A 19430-nucleotide genomic window follows, 5' to 3' on the forward strand; every position below is an offset into this window, starting at 1 on the left:
GAAGGTTGGAGGCAGCTGCTGGAGGGAGATAAGCAAGAAAACAAAGGGAACCATAGAACCATAGAACACTACAGCACAGAAAACAGGCCATTCGGCCCTTCTAGTCTGCGCCAAAACTTTATTCCGCTAGTCCCATTTACCTGCACCCAGTCCATAACCCTCCAGACCTCTCCCATCCATGTAGCTATCCAAATTATTCTTAAAACTTAAGAGTGAGCCCGCGTTTACCACGTATGATGGCAGCCTGTTCCATACTCCCACCACTCTCTGAGTGAAGAAGTTCCCCCTAATGTTCCCCCTAAACCTTTCCCCTTTCACTCTAAAGCCATGTTGGAAATTCTTACAGATAGGAACTACATGGCAATGTAAGGAAATTAATAGGTATATTTTGGATTCTTCACCTATCCTGTGGCAATGAGGCCCCAGCAAGGCTGACAATAGTTGGGTAAATGTCCATAAGGCTGGTCGGTTCATCAATTTTCCTACCAGAAGGCAACTGGCCCGGCCATCTGAATATTCCAGGGACACGAATCCCACCTTCCCATCCAGCAAGTCCCTTTTTACCTATAAAACAGAAAAGCGCAACAATAAAAAAATTCCCCTGCCATTATTCCATTTAGTATCAATATTTAGAAAAATTTAATTTCCTTTCATCTATGTTTTTACCATTCTTTCCCACTTTCCTTGTCATGGGACATTGGACCCATGCTGTTGGATTCGACTGTTTTAAGTAGTTTATTTAACATGTATAGTGTTTAATACACCTCAAGTGGCTGCACAAGGAATGACTGCTTCCTAGCTTATTGGTTCGTCCATCAGGTGAATATGTGTTTTCTCACTGGTTGGTTTGGCCACAGATATCTAATAGGTTTCCTGATTGGACTATTGTTAGCTAAGGAGTACCTCTTATCTCAGGTATAAAAGGTGTCGATTTTTGTTAATCTCTCTCCTGCTCTCTTCCCCAGCCCTAGCTCCCCAGCTCATCTTTAGTTCCTTTTGTCTCAGCTCATCTCCCAGTAGTAAAACTAGTAGCATGTGCTCTGTGACTGCTTCTTTGTTTTAAACATTTCCAATAAAACTTTGTGAAGCACCAAGTTGTTTTCAACGCATTCCTGGACTCCTGAAAGAACCTGCAGATTCGAAAATAACCCGATCCAACAATACCTACCATTTGCCCCCAATTCATAGAGTCATACAGCACAGAAAGAGGCCCTTCGGCCCAACTCATCCATGCCAACCAAGATCCCCATCTAAGCTAGTCCTATTTGCCCATGTTTGGCCCATATCCCTCTGAACCTTTCCTATCCATGTACCTGTCCGTGCCTTTTAAATGTTGTTAATGTACCTGCCTCAACCACTTCTTCTGGCAGCTCGTTCCACGTATGCATCACCCTGTGTGTGTGAAAAAGTTGCCCTTCAAGTCCCTTTTAAATCTTTCCCCTGTCACCTCAAACCTATGCCTCTGGGTTTTGATTGCCTTTTCCTGGGAAAAAGACTGTGCACATTCACCCTATCTATGCACCTCATGATTTTATACATCTCTATAAGGTCACCCCTAGTCCCTACACTCCAAGGAATAAAGTCCTAGCCTGCCCAACCTTTCCCTGTAACTCGGGCCCTTGAGTTCTTGTAAATCTTGTTTGCACTCTTTCCAGCTTAATGATATCTTTCCTATTGCAGGATAACCAGAACTGTATATATAGTACTTCAGGTGCGGCCTTACTAAGGTCTTGTATTTCACAGGGAACTGTGGATTACCTGCAGTGCCTAGATCAACTTGTTTCTGCCTTGCAATGCAACACAGAAGTTAAAATGAGCTGGAGGATGACTCCCGGCACATCTGACCTCCCACCACACTGCATTCATCATGCACTCCAAGGTCAGAGAACAAATACACTGTGAGGGAGCAAATGCACTTTCAATCAAATCTCTCTCTGTCACAGCAGGGATGGCTGGTGTATGCACAGGTTGATCGGGTGGCAAAGAAGGCATATGGCATGCTAGCCTTTATTAGTGGAGGCACTGAGTTCAAGAGTCTGGAAGTTATGTTGCAGCTTTATAAAACTCTGGTTGGGCCACATCTGGAGTATTCTATTCAATTATGGTTGCCCCACTATAGGAAGGATGTGGAGGCCTTGGAGAGAGTTCAGAAGTTAACCGGGATGTTGCCTGGATTAAAGGGCATGTGCTATAAGGAGAGGTTGGACAAACGGGTTGTTTTCCTGGGGGAGAAAAGTTTATAAGATTATGAGACACATAGAGTAGAAAGCCGGTATCTTGGGTTGAAGTGTCTAATACTGGAGGGCATGCGTCTAAGGCTTTGGAGAGGGTGCAGTTTACCAGGATGCTGCCTAGATTGGAAGATATGAGCCATAAGGAGAGATTGGACAAACTTGGGTTGTTTTCTCTGGAGCATCAGAGGCTGAGGGGAGAAGTTTATAAAATTTTGAGAGGCATGGATAGGGTAGACAGTATCTTTCTCCCAGGGTAGAAATGTCGAATAAGATACATTTATTAGTCACATGTACGCACAGTGAAATACATCTTTTTGCGTAGAGTGTCCTGGGGGCAGCCCGCAAGTGTCGCCAGGCTTCCGGTGCCAACACAGCATGCCCACAACTTCCTAACCCGTACGTCTTTGGAATGTGGGAGGAAACCAGAGCACCCGGAGGAAACCCACACAGACACGGGGAGAACCTACAAACTCCTTATAGACAGTGGCTGGAATTGAACCTGGGTCACTGGCACTGGAATAGCGTTATGCTAACTGCTACACTACTGTGTTTGGCGCAGATATCGTGGGCTGAAAGGCCTGTTCCTCTGTTGTACTCTTCTAAGACAACTCTCCCCTCTGCTCAACCACTTCCAATTCACCAGTCATACCATCACAATACTGAAGGAGGCCATTCAGCCTCTCAGGTCCACGTTGGCTCTCATTCTGCTAGCCCGGAAAATCTGCTAGTCCAGCACCACCAAAGTCCCAAAGATGCCGGATTACTGGAGTTTGAATGTAACAGCCATGGAAGAGGGCAGAGGGCACAGGTTTAAGGTGTGAGGAAGGAGTTTTAAAGGGGATCTGAGGGGAATGTTTTTTTTCCACACAAAGTGTGGTTGATATCTGGAACACGCTGCCAGAGGAGGTGGGGGAATCAGATGCAATCACTATGAGGCATTTAGACAGGCACTTAGGCAGAGAAGGCATAGAAATATATGGACCCAATGAGGGCAAGTGGTATGAGCTAGCATGGGCAAGAAGGTCGGCATGGACGTGGTGGGCTGAAGGGCCTGTTTCTGTGTTGGAGAAAAGGAGATGAGTCAGATGGTTGAGGACATGGTCCGCTGCCCTTACTCTATGGACGTGGTGGGATGAAGGACACATTTCTGTGCTGTATGACTCTATGACTCTATTGACTGTGCCTTTATGATTCTATGCCTCTATGCCTCTGCGACTCTGAGCCTCCATGCCTCCGTGACTCTATGCATCTATGAAGTCAATCAAATGGAATTTTGAAGCATGGCTACTGTATTGCATATTTTCCGCACATAAATGGGAATCAATTTTCACCACCATGCTACGTTCCAGAAGTTTTCTGAAACAAATGATCCTTTGTTGGGTCTAACTCCCGGAACTCCCCACCTAACAACATAGGGGGTACCTTCACAGGAAGGATAATGAGTTCAAGAACGTGGCTCACCACTACAGTGTCAAGGGCCATTAGCACTGGACTATACTGGCCAGCGATGGCCACACCCTGAAAACTGAAACAAAGAGAAAAGGCAGGGGGATCAAAAGAAAAGGAGCTAACAGGAGCCATTGCCCCATATAACCTGCCCTCTGAACCCAGTAAGAATGTAGAGTAGGCGGCCAAAGTCAGTAGTAGTTTGAGAACCAAAATTACTGACAGTCTACTTTTGGCACTGGGATTCTGTCATTTTATCTTCTGCTAAGCCCCTCAAACAATGGGACATTGCATTCCTCACTGTTTTTCTTCAGGAAGGCTAGTGGTATCGTCAAGGACCCCTGCCATTTTCTTACTTTACCTTCTGGGAGAAGAGACAGGAGCTTGAAAGCCTGGAAATCCAACCTTAAGAACAGCTTCTTCCCCACTGCTGTCAGACTTCTGAACCAATCACCTCTTTCACATCCCCTTCCCGGTGGAGCTGCCACATTCTCAGACTCTTAATTCTACCTCTCCTGTTATTGTCACTTTAGCATTTCTTTTTGCTCTACCTCAGTTTGCATGACTATCTTTGCACCACTCTGCTGCTTCTGTGCTCATCATTGTATTTATTATTACCATATATATTGTTTACTCTGTGAGCTTCATGCGAAGAAGGAATTTTACTGCATCCTGGTAGATGACAATAAACCAATCTAATCTAACTTTTCTTCCCTGCAAGGAAATTAGTTTGCTGGAATAGTTATGTACCGGGTCAAACTCAAGAACAATAATATTGTTAACATGGGCTTATGTATTCCAGAAAGCAGTTACCTCTGTATATTCCATTCCAACCTCCATCAAGCTCTCCATTAATTCCAACAGAGTCTCGGCTACCGCCATGATCCGAGGCAAAATAGATAATTGTTTTATTTGCAAGGCCAAAATTGTTGATGGAATTTACAATCTGACCTGGAAATAGCATAAAAAGGACATTAGGAGTGGAAGTATCTTGTTGAAGATTCTGCGCTTAGAAATTGGACATCCATGCCTTTGTGTGTTACAAAATGCAATCTCCATTGAAATGTGGGGACTGTGCAAGTTCCACGATCCGCAATTTTCACTCAGGATCCTTCATGTGAGGATTATCTGGCAGATAATGTTGCCTTTGTAGACTTCACCGGTTTTCACAGGTTGGTGCTGGGACCCCAGCTCAGATGGATCCCCTGAACTCACTCGGCTTTTACACCCTCTACTCTCCATGGTAACAATCCCCTACTCCTCCTTCAAGCTCATGACACCCACTTAACCCTTTTCTCACCCAACCCCTACAAATACTACCACCCCGAACTGTGACTTCCAAGTGCAATCCCCATCCTCCAAGTGATGCCACTCATCCCTCCTGCCGCAACCCCTCCCTCCACTCCCCACCACCACAACTCCAGCCTCAACTACCCCACCTCTAAATAATGAAGGATTTAGGGAATTTCAGCAAAAGCTTGGTCAATGTAGCTAAGGAGGGTCCTGGAGAAGGGGGTGTTGGAAGTCAAATGTATTCCTGGGAAATTAAATGGGACTAAATCTAATTAAAGGCTGTGTAACCAAGAAGAATCCTAAATAGTGATGAGAAAACGAAATTGTTTAGAGAAAGATTTAAGATCATGAGAGTAAGTGCACGACTGTGCCTACTATAAGCACCCATGCATCATTAGTATGGAGATCCTGAGGCTATCCTACCCCTGTGATCTGGCCATTACTTTACTGGCCATCTCCAATTACATTTGTAGTTGTTGGAGAACTTCAGTGGGCAACCCGGAGGATTGATGAATCAAATAGCCTTTTACAACCACCTTTCAATTGTATGGTCACAATTGCTGATGCCAGCTTTTTATTACAGCTTTCCTTGAATTTAAGGTTCCCAACTACCACGTTGGGATGTGGTCTCATGTTACCATATCAACAGTCAGAGGCCTCTAAATATTGGTACAGGAACTTGATAACCATGCTGCTGTAGTCTGATACGGCAATTTGAATGCACAGGAATGTAAGAAGCTGCAGAGACTAGTGGACTCAGCCTAATACATCACAGACACATCCCTCCCCCACATCAGGCTTGGTATGCCAACTGCTCTGCCCATGACCACAAGAAGCTGTGGACACAGCTCAGCACATCACAGAAACCAGCCTCCCCCTCCATGGACTCTGTCTATACTTCTCGCTGCCTCAGTAAAGCAGCCAGCATAATCAAAGACCCCACCCACCCCAGACATTCTCTCTTCTACCCCTCTCATCAGGCAGAAGATACAAAAGCCAAAAAGCACATACCAGCAGGCTCAAGGACAGCTTCCATCCGGCTGTTATAAGACTATTGAATGGTCCCCTAGTACGATAAGATGGACTCTTGACCTCACAATCTACCTCATTATGACCTTGCACTTTATTGACTACCTGCACTGCACTTTCTCTACAGCTGTTACACTTTATTCTGCATTCTGTCTCGTTTTACCTTGTACTGCCTCCATGCATTGTGTAATGAATTGCTCTGTATGAATGGTATGCAAGACAAATTTTTCATTGTACCTCGGTACAAGTGACAAATAATAAACCAATTCCAATTCCAAGTATTTACATGAGGCACTGCCACAAGGTAACATCTATCATCAAAGATCCCCACCATCTGGGCCATGCCATCTTCTCGCAGCTACCATCGGGCAGGAGGTACAGAAGCCTGAAGTCCCATACCACCAGGTTCAAGAACAGCTACTTCCCTTTAACCGTTCGGTTCTTGAACCAACCTGCACAACCATAATCATTACTTCAGTATAGCAACACTATGACCACTTTCACTACATTGGACTTTTTTGTTCTAATTGCATTCTTTCTTGTATAATTTGTACAATTTATGTTTAATTTATGTTTTGCTTGTGAATGTTCTGTCTCTGATGCTATGTGCCTGTGATGCTGCTGCAAGTAAGTTTTCCATTGCACCTGTGCACACATGTACTTGTGCATATGACAATAAACTTGACTTTTTCATTGATTGTATCCTTCTCATTATTTTTCAGATAACTTACCTACATGCCAGTCCATCTCCTCCACATTGTCTCCATAAGAACCATGATTACTCTTCCCAATAAATGGCTTGGTGGTAAAGAAGGGAGAATGGACATGTAGTAGTGACATGAAAAGGAGAAATGGCTTCTTCTGGTTTCTAAAATTTGAAACGTATGACTGTGTTAGAATAACTTGTGTCAGCCTAGATACAAATGGAACAGTTGGACTATCCTGTAGTTTTGACCAATTTTATGAGCCAACCCAAGGGTTATGGGGAAAAGGCAGGTAGATGGAGCTGAGTCCATGGCCAGATCAGCCATGATCTTATTGAATGGCGGAGCAGGCTCGATGGGCCAGATGGCCAACTCCTGCTCTTATTTCTTATGTTCTTACGTTCAATCAAGCAACTCACTTCAACCTCCTTTCTCAAATCCACAAGCATCCTTTCAGCTTGTTCACCACCCATGGAGCTGATTTTCTCCTCCATTTCCTTGCAATTCCAAGATTTTCCCTCCTGCATCCATGGCACTTACGACAACCACCATTAATACTTCAACGGTTTCCACTTTCCTGACCCTAACTACATCCTTTCCATCACGTGCATCCCTTTACAGCTCCATCCCCACCAGGATGGACTGAAGACCCTCTGCCTCATATCTCCAACCAGCCCCATGCACGCTGCACATCATCCTCCTCCTCCCCTGGGTGGACCTTATCCTGCACGATGCAGCTTCTGTTGCGATTGCACCCGTTTCCTCCAATTAAAAGTTGTTGCTCTGACTGCCCATTCACATCCCAATTTGTGGGAGGTTTGTTCCACTCTTCCCTCAATTCTAAGGGCCTTCCAGATGGCCCATCCCTCCTCTACTCACACAAGGAGCTGCTCGGTTCCCCTGATGACCACAGAGGGACCTAGAATAGAGGGACCTAGGAGTACAATTACATCATTCCCTGAAAATGGAATCACTGGTAGACAGGGTGGTGAACAAGGCATTTGGCACGCTTGCACTCATCGGTCAGGGCACTGAGTATAGGAGCTGGGACATTATGTAGCAGTTGTCAAGATGTTGGTGAGGCCGCACCTGGAGTATTGCATACAGTTTTGGCTACCCTATTATTGGAAGGACGTCATTAAACTGGGAAGAGTGCAAAAATTTAAGAGAATGTTGCCAGGACTCAAGGGCCTGAGTTATAAGGAGAGGTTATGCAGGCTTGGACTTCATTCACTGGGACTGAGGGGTGATCTTATAGAGGGGTATAAAATCATGAGGGGCATAGATAGGCTGAATGCACACAGTCTTTTTCCCAGGAAAAGGGAATCAAAAACCAGACGGCAAAGATTTAAGGTGAGAGGGGGAAGATTTAAAAGGGACTTGAAGGGCAACTTCTTCACACACAAGGTGATGCATACATGGAGCGAGCTGCCAGAAGGAGTGGCTGAGGCAGATACAATAATAACACTTAAAAGACACTTGGACAGGAAAGATTGAGGGGGATATGGGCCAAACGTGGGCAAATGGGACTAGCTTCGATGGGCACCTTGGCCGGTGGGGATGAATTGGGCCGAAGGGCCTGCTTCCCTGCTGTATTACTCTATGACTCTATGACCATGTTGGCACCAGCCCCAAGTCACAACATGGGCCTTGGGAGTCGTTCTGATTACTGACCTCACTACCAACATCCACCTTATGAAATTCTTTATCTTAAAATATCCCCTCAACCTGGTCCTCTTGTCGGAAAAGAGCCCCAACTTACTCAGATGGGTACAACCCCTCAGTTTCGGGATTAATCTGCACCTTCTCCATAGCCTCTTTACCTTTCCTATACCACAGAGACCAGAATAACACACTCCATGTGGCAAGTTCTTAGGGAAGTTGTAAAAATTAGTGTATAAAACAAACCTGTTGGGGACTGATTTTAGGAAATCACCTATCTTGAGCTTAATATATATTTAGGCTTTTCCCCTATATAGGTCTACAATGAAAAAAATAATATATATGACACTGCATTTTGTATTTTCACTGCTTCAAGTGTGGTAGCATATGAACTGACATGAAAATACACTTCCCAAGGAAGGTGGGTCTCTGCATGCTTCAAATCAAAACCAACTGGTTCATATTACCTGACTTCAGACCAATAACCTGTGATGGAGGCTGATTGACCCATCTACCACGCCTCTTCAACTTCTGTTGCATAATCTAATAGAATATCCTTTTGAATCAGAGAAACTTATGCCAAACAAGGAGGCCATTCAGCTTATAAATGGATCTCAGCTTAATCCCACTCCCCATTCTTGGCCCACTGCACCGTAGATTACGTTTCATCAGGTGCTTACATAGAACATAGAACAGTTCAGCACAGGAAAAGGCCTTGTGGCCCACGATGCCTGCTCCAAACACGATGCTCAATTAAACCAAAGCTCTTCTGCCTGCACATGATCCATATCCCTCCATTCCCCGCATATTCATGTGTCTGACAGCCTCTTAAATGCCACTATTGTATCTGCTTCCACCACTCCTCCCAGCAGCCCGTTCCAGGCTTCCACCACTCTCTGTGTAAAAAAAACTTGCCCTGCACATCTCCGTTTGCCCTCCCACTCTCTGTGTAAAAAAAAATTGCCCTGCACATCTCCCTGTTTGTCCTCCCACTGTGTAAAAAAAACTTGCCCTGCACATCTCCCTGTTTGCCCTCCCACTCTCTGTGTAAAAAAAAATTGCCTTGAACATCTCCATCAGTCCCATTCCCCTGTGGCACTGAAACTTATTGTCTCTGAAATGATTATCAACTTCCCTCAGGTTCTTTGCCACTTACCTGCATTGAGGGTCAATTTACAGGAGCCAATTAATCTACCAACGCATTTTTGGGATGTGGTAGGAAACTGGAGAACCTTGGGGAAAGCAGTGTGGTCACAGGGATAGCGTGCAAACTCTACACACAGCATCGGAGGTCAGTATCGAACCTGAAGCTGTGAGGCAGCTGCTCTACCTAATGTTTCATACATTTCCACTTTTTAAGACAATTCTACCTTTCAATGAATCCCAGAGCTTCCTCGGTCATTCTTGTTGAGAGAGTCTCTGGATTGGATGGCTGTTGAATGACTTGATGGTTCCTCATGACCAGACAGTTCCAGCGCCTCAGGAAGCCAAATACACTGTACCAAGATCCGAAGAGCAGGGTACAAATCACCGCAGGCCATACAATCCACTTCCAACCAATACTGATACAACCAGTCCACCTCAAAACCAGCAGCGTCAGAAGTCCCACAAAGACCACTTCAGTGGTCAGATAGACAGTGGCTTGAACATCCACAAAAATGGCACTTTCACTTCCCGGTTTGCAGTCGTACACATTGGTGAAAGGTGTGCCATAAAAGTAATCAAACCCGTGACTAAGTGGATGATGACAGTAATCATTCCTGGTTTCACAATTCACACCCAGGTGCCACTTCCCTGTTGAAAAAGAACAAATATATCCATGAATTAATCTTTCAAGGCAAACGTTTCCAATGATAATCCTGCACACTTCAAACTCCCAGCTCATGGAATAGAGATGCAGGGGCTACGAGATGTTAAAAGTGTTAATTAAAAAGCAGCTTGTTGCAAAGGCATGACTTTTGCCCAGTGAATAGAGCCATAACCAATGGGCCAAATTGGCTGGTTGTTCTGTGCCTCAGGACGTCTCAGAGACCTATGGTCCTGAGACTCAATGCAGAAGTCTGAGATGTCCTGGAGGTCAGTTGCAACCATGTCTGACCATCCGACCTGTGTCTGGTCTGGCCATTGAGTCCAGTAGTGGATTAGTGGCTGGTTGAGGAGAGGAGCTGCTTAACATCTGACCCTCAGCTTTATATCAGGGAGGTCAGTCATGTCATTTAAAATTGGTGTCAACCCCGACTACATTTTCCTGAACCAATCCATTCTGTCCCAATGGTTGTTTCTCTCTATGCCTGCTGCGCCCTCCCTCTATCTCCCACACATCCATCACCAACCACTCACTGCCTACCAGCCAGCATCCTTCTTTCTCTCTCATGGTCTGTGTCTCTTCTTCCCTGACTTCATTCACAACCTGTTTCAGCGTGAGCACGACTGCATTTTAAGCCCATACAGGTCCTCCCCAGGTCGTGAGCGCCTGACTTAACATGGTGGGCCGAAGGGCCTGTTTTGTGCTGTATGGTTCTATGGTTCTAAAACATAGGAAACATAGAACAGTACAGCACAGAACAGGCCCTTCTGCCCACAATGTTATGCCGACACAGCTAAACCCTCCTACCTACAGAATGCCCATATCCCTCTATTTTCCTTTCATTCATGTGCTCATCCAAGCCCTTCTTAAAAGCCCCCAATGAATTTGCCTCCACCACCCTATCAGGTGACGCACTCCAGGCATCCATCACTCTCTCAGTAAAAAATGTACCCCTCACGCCTGTTCTGAACCTACCCCCTCTCACCTTAAATGCATGCCCTCTGGTATTGGATCACTCAATAATGGGAAAAAAGATATTGCTTGTCCACCCTATCTATGCCTCTCATAATTTTATACACTTCCAACAGATCACCCCTCAGCCTCTGCCGCTCCAGAGAAAAGAGCCCAAGTTTGCCCAGCTTCTCCTGATAGTACATGCCCTCTAATCCAGGCAGCATCCTGGTAAACCTCCTCTGCACCCTCTCTAAAGCCTTGACACCCTTCCTACAGTGAGGTGACCAGAATTGCACGCAATACTCTGAATGCGGCCTAACCAGAGCTCTACAGAGATGCATCATAATGGACCGAACGAGCAAGCGTTTGGGAGACCGACGGGGATGGATTTGCCAGCTGCTGCGGGGGCTGTAGGCATCTTCTGCCCAGAAGGAACGGGACATTTCTGCCTGCCTTCCCTCCCCAACATCACCCTGAGCCGCAACAACTGGGGACTGGGTGGAGCCGAGCAGAGCCGGGAGCACTGAGCAGGCTCACTCGCTCACTCACTGAGTCAGCGAGGCCAGCTGGCGGCCACTCCCCCCCCCCCCCGGCCTGCTCACTCTCCCCTCACAGCAGTTTCGATGGTCTCCTTCCAAACACTGTTGGTATTGGTTTATTATTGTCACTTGTACCGAGGTACAGTGAAAAACTTGTCTTGCATACCAACTGTACAGGTCAATTCATTACACAGTGCAGTTACATTGAGTTAGTACAGAGTGCATTGATGTAGTACAGGTAAAAACAATAACAGTACAGAGTAAAGTGTCACAGCTACAGAGAAAGTGCAGTGCAATAAGGTGCAAGGTCACAACAAGGTAGATCGTGAGGTCAGAGTCTATCTCATCGTATAAGGGAACCCTTCAATAGTCTTATCACAGTGGGGTAGAAGCTGTCCTTAAGTCTGGTGGTACTTGTCCTCAGGCTCCTGTACCTTCTACCTGATGGAAGAGGAGAGAAGCATTTCCGACTTACGGACAGTTCTCAAGAATGGAACCCTGTCAATAACGTGGGATCTGCCTGTACTCCAATACAAACTGAACCCAGCACAGGCAGCTAGGTGGTGTTTGATTCAGGTTAGGTAACCAGGCTCTGATTTAATTTGGGTGTCCAATTAATGCAGGTCAGTCCTTTAATTATTTTCCTTTATTTTGATGCTTTTAATTATTTGTTGATGTTTTAATGTGTTTTGATTTTTTTTAATTAAGAATTTGTTTCAATCGACTTAAATCTACTTAAATACAATTACAATTTTTAAAAGACATTTAGACAAGTATGTGAATAGAAAAGGCCTGGAGGGATTTGGGCCAAATGCAGGCAAATGGGACTAGCTCAGATGGATGTCTTGGTCAGCATGGATGAGTTGGGCCAAAGGGCCTCTATGTGTGCTGTATAACTCAGTGACTCTAAATGGGTTTTAAAAAGCTGGCAATCTGACAAAGGCTGCTGAGGTATTCTGGGACAAGGACTCATGATAAGCTGCCTGCAGCCTAGTTGGCAATCAGAATGCACTCCAGCTCACCAGCACTTGGAGGATTAGCTCATTCAGTCCCTCGCCTTTGAGAAAAGTAAATGCAGGTTGGCAGGGAGTGTGGCTGTGAGTCTGGGCAGTGGGCCAGGTCCCAGATGACCTGACCCAATCTCCTTCTCACAGAGTATACAGCACAGAACTGGGCCTTTTGGCCCACCATGTCCATGCTGACCTTTTTGGCCATCTACTCTAATCCTATTTGCCTACATAAGTCTGTATACTTCTATACCTTGCCTGCTTAAGGGCCTGTCTAATTGCCTCTTAAACATAGTAATTATATCTGACTTAACCACCTTGTCTGACAGCACATCGGGCAGGCATGGTAGTGTAGCGGTTAGCATAGCGCTATTGCAGCGCCAGCGACCAGGGTTCAATTCCCGCCGCTGCCTGTAAGGAGTTTGTACGTTCTCCCCGTGTCTGCGTGGGTTTCCTCCGGGTGCTCCGGTTTCCTCCCACATTCCAAAGACGTACGGGTTAGGAAGTTGTGGGCATTCTATGTTGGCGCCGGAAGCGTGGAGACACTTGCGGGCTGCCCCCAGAACATTCTACACAAAAGATGTATTTCACTGTGTGTTTCAATGTAAGATTTAAGATATCTTTATTAGTCACATGTACATCGAAACACACAGTGGAATGCATCTTTTTGCGTAGAGTGTTCTGGGGGCAGCCCGCAAGTGTCGCCACGCTTCCGGCGCCAACATAGAATGCCCACACCTTCCTAACCCGTACGTCTTTGGAATGTGGGAGGAAACCGGAGCACCCGGAGGAAACTCACGCAGACACGGGGAGAACGTACAAACTCCTTACAGACAGCAGCCCAAATTGAACCCAGGTCGCTGGCGCTGTAAAGCGTTACGCTAACCGTTACACTACATGTGACTAATAATATCTTATCTTATATTCCAGATATTAATAACTCTCTGTGTTAAAATCTTACATCTCAGATCCACTTTTAAACTCCTTCCTCTCAGCATAAACCTATGCCATCTCATTTCTGATACCCTACCACTGGAAAAAGACTTTGACTCTCTACCCCATCTAAGCCTCTCATAATCTTATATCAGACCACCCTTCAGCCTCCTTTGCTCCAGAGAAAACAAGCCCAGCCGATCCAATCTCTTCCCATAACTAGAGTCCTCCAATCCAGGCAGCATCCTGTTGAATCTCCTCTGCACTCTCTTCAGCACAACCACATCCTTCCTATAGTGTGGTGATCAGAACTGCAGACAATACTTCAAGTGTGGCCTCACCAGTGTTCTGTAAAGTTGCAACAGAATGTCCCAACTCTTATATTCTATTCCCTGACCTATGAAGTCAAACGTGCTGTGTGCCTTCTTCATATCTGTGTTGCCACTTTCAGGAAACTATGGACTTGGGCTCTTCGATCTCTCTGTTCATCAATATTCATTAGTGCTCTACCAGTTACTGTATATGCCCTACCCCATTTCACTTCCCAAACTGCATCACATTGCACTTGTCAGGTTTGATTTCCATCTGCCATTCTCCTCTCAACTTCCCATCTCATCTATATCCCACTGTAGCTTTAGACAACCTTCCTCGCTGTCCACAATTTTTATGTCATCCGCAAACTTACTAATAAACTTACCAGTCATACCTCGATGCAAAACCCTAATCATTACAGTTGAGCAACACTATGACCACTTTGCACTGAAATAGACATTGTTTTTTTCCTGTTCTAATTGTGTTCTTGTAAAAATTGTGTCCAATTTATGTTTATGTTTTTCTTGTGAATGCTGCTTATCTGATGTTATGTGCCTGTGATGCTTCTGCAAGTAAGTTTTTCACTGCACCTGTGCATACACATGCTTGTGCATATGGCAATAATCTCGACTTTGACTTTGCATCTCTCCTGGTTTACCAGTTTATATTATTCACTCTCCCCCAAGCCTAGCATTTATTTAAGTACAAAATTGTTAAACCCATCTAGTAATGACAATTTTACCTTTTTCACGTAGCTGTACTTTCTCACAGCTTGCGGCATAGTAATGGCCAAAGAGAGCTCCCTTTCATTTCAAAGGTTACATTGTATTATTCCTTTAATTGGCCAGCTTCCAAGGTTTTATGTTACTGAATAAATTTAACAGCATTCAGAGCCTGGGCCCTTGACTAAAATCCCACTATTTCAGCTGGGGAATTTAAAGTCAAGCAGTTAAATTAATTCTGGAATTCGAAAGCTAGTACCTGTAACAGACTGCGATACACTAATGTCTTTCAGGGGAGGATAGCTGCTGATTAACCCAGTGCAGTCTATGGACATACAAATGAGCTAGAAGCAAGGGAGGACCTTACAGACCCTCACACCTGCTTCACCTTTCAGTAAGAAAGGCTCAACTCCACACTCCCACATACCCCTGTTAACCTTTCAGCCCCATGTCTCCAAACTCACTCATGTGGTTGACTCTTAACACCTCCTCATTCCTGGGGTATTTTGGGAAAAAGAGTATATGCTGTCATTGACCGCAGCATCTACATCCCATGAATAAGTAAATGAAAACAGATATGTTGATGTCTGTTGGGACGTACCTATAATGCCCGTGGAATATCCTTGTTTCTGCAATATTGCTGCAAAGGTTGTCTCATTCTTAGGAAGTCCACCTGAACTGCCAGTGAACATAAGGACGCGGACTCTGTAACCATTGTCCATACCTTGAATCAAAATGCAAACAGTTAGTGACTTTATTGTTTGTGATTAAAAGCTGGCATGGCTTTGGCACTTGTTGCCCTCCCTTCCTGAGCTCCAGATCCCTTGACTTCAATGGAACCCAATATTTAGAAGGCAGGAAGTGTGACTGACAGCCAAAACTCTATTGTTTACTTTACTTTTAAGTATTGTTGGACTCGACTGTTTTAAGTAGTTTTTTTAACATGTATAGTGTTTAATACACCCCAAGTGGCTGTGCAAGGAATGGCCGCTTCTTAGCTTATTGGTTCGTCCAGCAGGTGAATACATGTTTTCTCACTGGTTGGTTTTGCCACAGATATCTAATAGGTTTCCTGATCGGACTATTGTTAGCTAAGGAGTACCTCTTATCTCAGGTATAAAAGGTGTTGTTTTTTGTTAATCACTCTTGCTTATCTTGTTCTCTCTCTTGCCTCCATCTCTCTCTTGCTTATCTTGCTCTCTTCCCCACGGCCCTAGCTCATTTTTAGTTCCTTTTGTCTTGGCTCATCTCCTAGTAGTAGCTAGTGCTGTGTGCTCTGTGACTGTTCCTTTGTTTTAAACTTTTCCAATAAAACTTTGCGAAGCACCAAGTTGCTTTCAACTCATTCTTGGACTGCTGCAAGAACCTGTGGATTTGAAAATAACGGGATCCGACTGTATCTATGATAAATAATTCAAGTTGAACACAAAGCATCCGATGACTTTAATTGAAGATACAGTTGAATTTTCCTAGTGTGGTAGCCAATATTTATTCCTCAATCCAACTCTCTTCTTCCCTCCCCCTTAGGCCATCCTCCTGTATTAAGGATGACTTGTTTCCATTCCATTCGGTATTAGGATTGTTCGCGAGGGTCCCGACATTCCAGGCCCTGAACTTCATATTGTGGGGGGAAAATTGCCTGTGCATGGTTTCTTTCAGAGTGCAATAGCTGTTGTACACAAATTATGTTGGGGGCTTCACAGAGCAAGGTCTTGAACTCTTAATCTCTTGGTCTACCTCATCATGGCCCTTGCACCTTATCTGTCTACCTACTCTGCTCTTTCTCTGTAACTGTAATACTATATTCTGCATTCTGTTATTGTTTTTACTTTTGTACTACCTCAATGTATTTATGTATAGGATGATTTGTCTGGATGGCATGCAAAACAAAACTTTTCACTGTATCTCGGTACATGTGACAATAATAAACCAATTACCAATCCAGTGGCAAGTAGAACAAAAAGGTAACAGGAGATGTTGAGTACTAATTCTATGCATGTATCACCTATGCTACTCTATAAATCACAACCACGTTTTCTGTAGGATATCAAGGATTAGCTACTTAACATTTAACATCTGGAGATACAAGAAGTTCCGCAGATGCTGAAATCTGGAGCAATACTCAAAAAAAAAGCACTGGAGGAACTCAGCAGGTCAGGCAGCATCCATGGAGGGAAATAAACAGTCGACGTTTCCGGCCAAGACCCTTCATCAGGACTGGAAAGGAAGAGGGCAGAAGCCAGAATAAGAAGGTGGGGGGAGGGGGAGGAGCACACGCAGGCAGGGGATAGGTGAGGTCAGGTGATAGGTGAGTCCAGGTGAGAGGGGGAAGGTAGGTGGGTTGGGGGGTGGAGGGAAGAAGTAAGAAGCTGAGAGGTGATAGGTAGAAGAGGCAAAGGGCTGAAGAAGGAGGAATCCGGTGGGAGAGGGCAGTGGACCATGAAATAAAGGATGGAGGAAGGGAGAAGAGGAGATGGGCAGGTCATCAAGTTGGGGGATGGGAGCCATAGGAATAAGGGAAGACAGAGGAGTGCGGGGGAAGACAAAGAAGCGGTGGGGTTACCGGAAGTTAGAGAAATCAAGGTTAAGGCCATCACGTTGGAGACTCCCAAGGTGCAACATGAGGTGTTGTTCCTCCAACCTGCATCTGGCCTCAACATGGCAATAGAGGAGACCATGGATGGACATGTCAGTATGGGAGTGGGATGTAGAATTGAAGTGGGTTACCCTGATTTGATGTTTTTTATTTATATTAGAGGGAGTAGAATTCAACATATTCAACACAGGAAGCTACATTTGTCGGATAAGATTCAAAGCCTCACAAACAGTTGCAATTTAAGAGATCACGCTTAAACACATAATTAGAACAGACCAACTTCTTTTGTCTAGAAGAGACCGAGAACATCATCTAAAGTTATGAATAAGTTTAATAGCATAGAGTATTTAGATTTCCATGCTTGAGGAAGTCCAGAGGTTGGAGCAACAAATAAAGAATGGTCCCAAAAAAATCCAGTTTGGAATTGAGGAGAACCTTCTTTACCCCGACAGTGATTTAAATGTGAAACTTTCCACCACGTGTAGAGGTTGAGGTAAATAGCACAAATTCATTTAAAGGGAATCTTGTACTTAGGGGAGGAAGAAACTGTTTATGGGTGAGATGGTGGAAGCAAACTCCAGTGGAGCAGAAACATATGCAAATACACAAATAGTGGTAGGTGCCTGGAACGGTGTTTAAGAGGCTGTTAGATAGGCACCTGAATATGCAGGAAATGGAGGGATTTGGATCATGTGCAGGCAGAAGAGATTTCTGAATTGTGCATATTTTGGTCCAAAGTGCCAGTGACAGAGAGACTACTGTGCCTGAAATTAAGTGATACATTAGATGCTATTTTTAAACTGTATATACAAAATGAATTTTAATGATTTTATTAATAAAGATTATTCTTGAAAAAAAACAGGGTGACAATGGCTAACACGAGGGGGCATAATTTTAAGGTGATTGGAGGAAGGTATAAGGGGAATGTCAGGGGTAAGTTTTTATACACAGAGAGTGGTGGGTGCGTGGAACACACTGCCAGCAGAGGTTGTGGGGGCAGATACATTAGGGGCATTTAAGAGACTCTTAGATAGACGCATGAATGATAGAGAAATGGAGGGCTATGTGGGAGGGAAGGGTTAGATAGATCTTAGATCAGGACAAAATGTCAGCACAACATTGTGGGCCATATGACCTGTACAGTGCTGTAATGTTCTATGTTCTATTTCGTTTAACTCAACCTAGTGTTCGGTACAGATATTGTGGGGCCTGTTCCTGTGCTGTACTGTTCTATGTTCTATGTCTTAGTAACGCTTGGGCCAAATGGCCTAACTCTGTGCTGTAAAATTTGATGTACTTCCATGTATTACTTTGGTTAAAGGAAAGACCCACTCACACTGAAGCGGCCATTATCTGTTTTAATATCAATTAATCAGACAGATTTGGGTTCAAGAGATGCTCTTCAACTAATTAACAAGATTCACACGAACAACAGGGGCTAAAGCAGTAATATTCCTGTGCGCGTTCTCTTACCCATCCGGATAGGGTATCTGCCTGTCATAAAGGCAGCCCTGCTGGGTGTGCATAGGGGAGCTGCAGCTATATGATGGGTCAGCATCACCCCTTCCTCAGCCAGGCGATCAATATTGGGAGTTCTATTGGAATGAAAACAATAGTTATTGAGATGGAGGCACACAATCTCACTGTTGGCATGGCTCTCATCAATTGTGCAATGTCATGAACCTTAAGTTTTCCTCTAGGAGTTCCAGCTAATTCTACTCAATGCTTTCTCTCTATCCATAGAAAGATCCAGATGAAAGTTAAGAACACAATAACTGAACTTACTTTGGAACGTGGAACTTGCTGGTCGTCAATTGGGTTTCCAACTGCCTGAAGACAAACTCTCCCCAATTTCTACCGTTCACCCACAAACTAGCGGCAATTTACAGCGGCCAATTAACCTACCCACCAGCATGTCTTTGGGATGTGGGAGGAAACCAGAGCACCCAGGGGAAACCCATGCGGTCACAGGAAGAAATTCCAACCAGGTTGCACCAGGGGTCAGGATTGAACTTCAGTTGCTGGAGGTGTGAAGTGAAAGAGTTGATGACTCCCTCAGGTGAGTAACTAAAATGACTTATGTGGCCCCGGACTTGTGAATGACAAATGCCTCCCTTTGGTTACGGAAATGATCCCTGTACTGGTGTATTTGGAGGAAGAGTCTTCCTTGCTGCATGAGTCAGAAAGCAAAA

General features: G+C 44.7%; 1 protein-coding gene across 3 annotated transcripts in view; it reads right to left on the reverse strand.

Moving 5' to 3' along the window:
• LOC127575917 (arylsulfatase D-like) overlaps positions 1-19430 on the reverse strand; it is a 47606-nt gene that overhangs the window by 7614 nt on the left and 20562 nt on the right. For all 3 annotated transcript variants that reach the window (XM_052026155.1, XM_052026153.1, XM_052026154.1), the window contains exons 4-9: positions 18712-18833; positions 15244-15366; positions 9739-10162; positions 6734-6870; positions 4494-4631; positions 402-564 (exon numbers count right to left, since the gene is read on the reverse strand). In XM_052026155.1, coding sequence (XP_051882115.1) covers positions 402-564; positions 4494-4631; positions 6734-6870; positions 9739-10162; positions 15244-15366; positions 18712-18833 — 1107 coding nt within the window. The remainder of the gene's footprint in view (positions 1-401; positions 565-4493; positions 4632-6733; positions 6871-9738; positions 10163-15243; positions 15367-18711; positions 18834-19430) is intronic.

The sequence above is a fragment of the Pristis pectinata genome, chromosome 11, assembly GCF_009764475.1.
Source record: "Pristis pectinata isolate sPriPec2 chromosome 11, sPriPec2.1.pri, whole genome shotgun sequence".
Classification (NCBI taxonomy): domain Eukaryota; kingdom Metazoa; phylum Chordata; class Chondrichthyes; order Rhinopristiformes; family Pristidae; genus Pristis; species Pristis pectinata.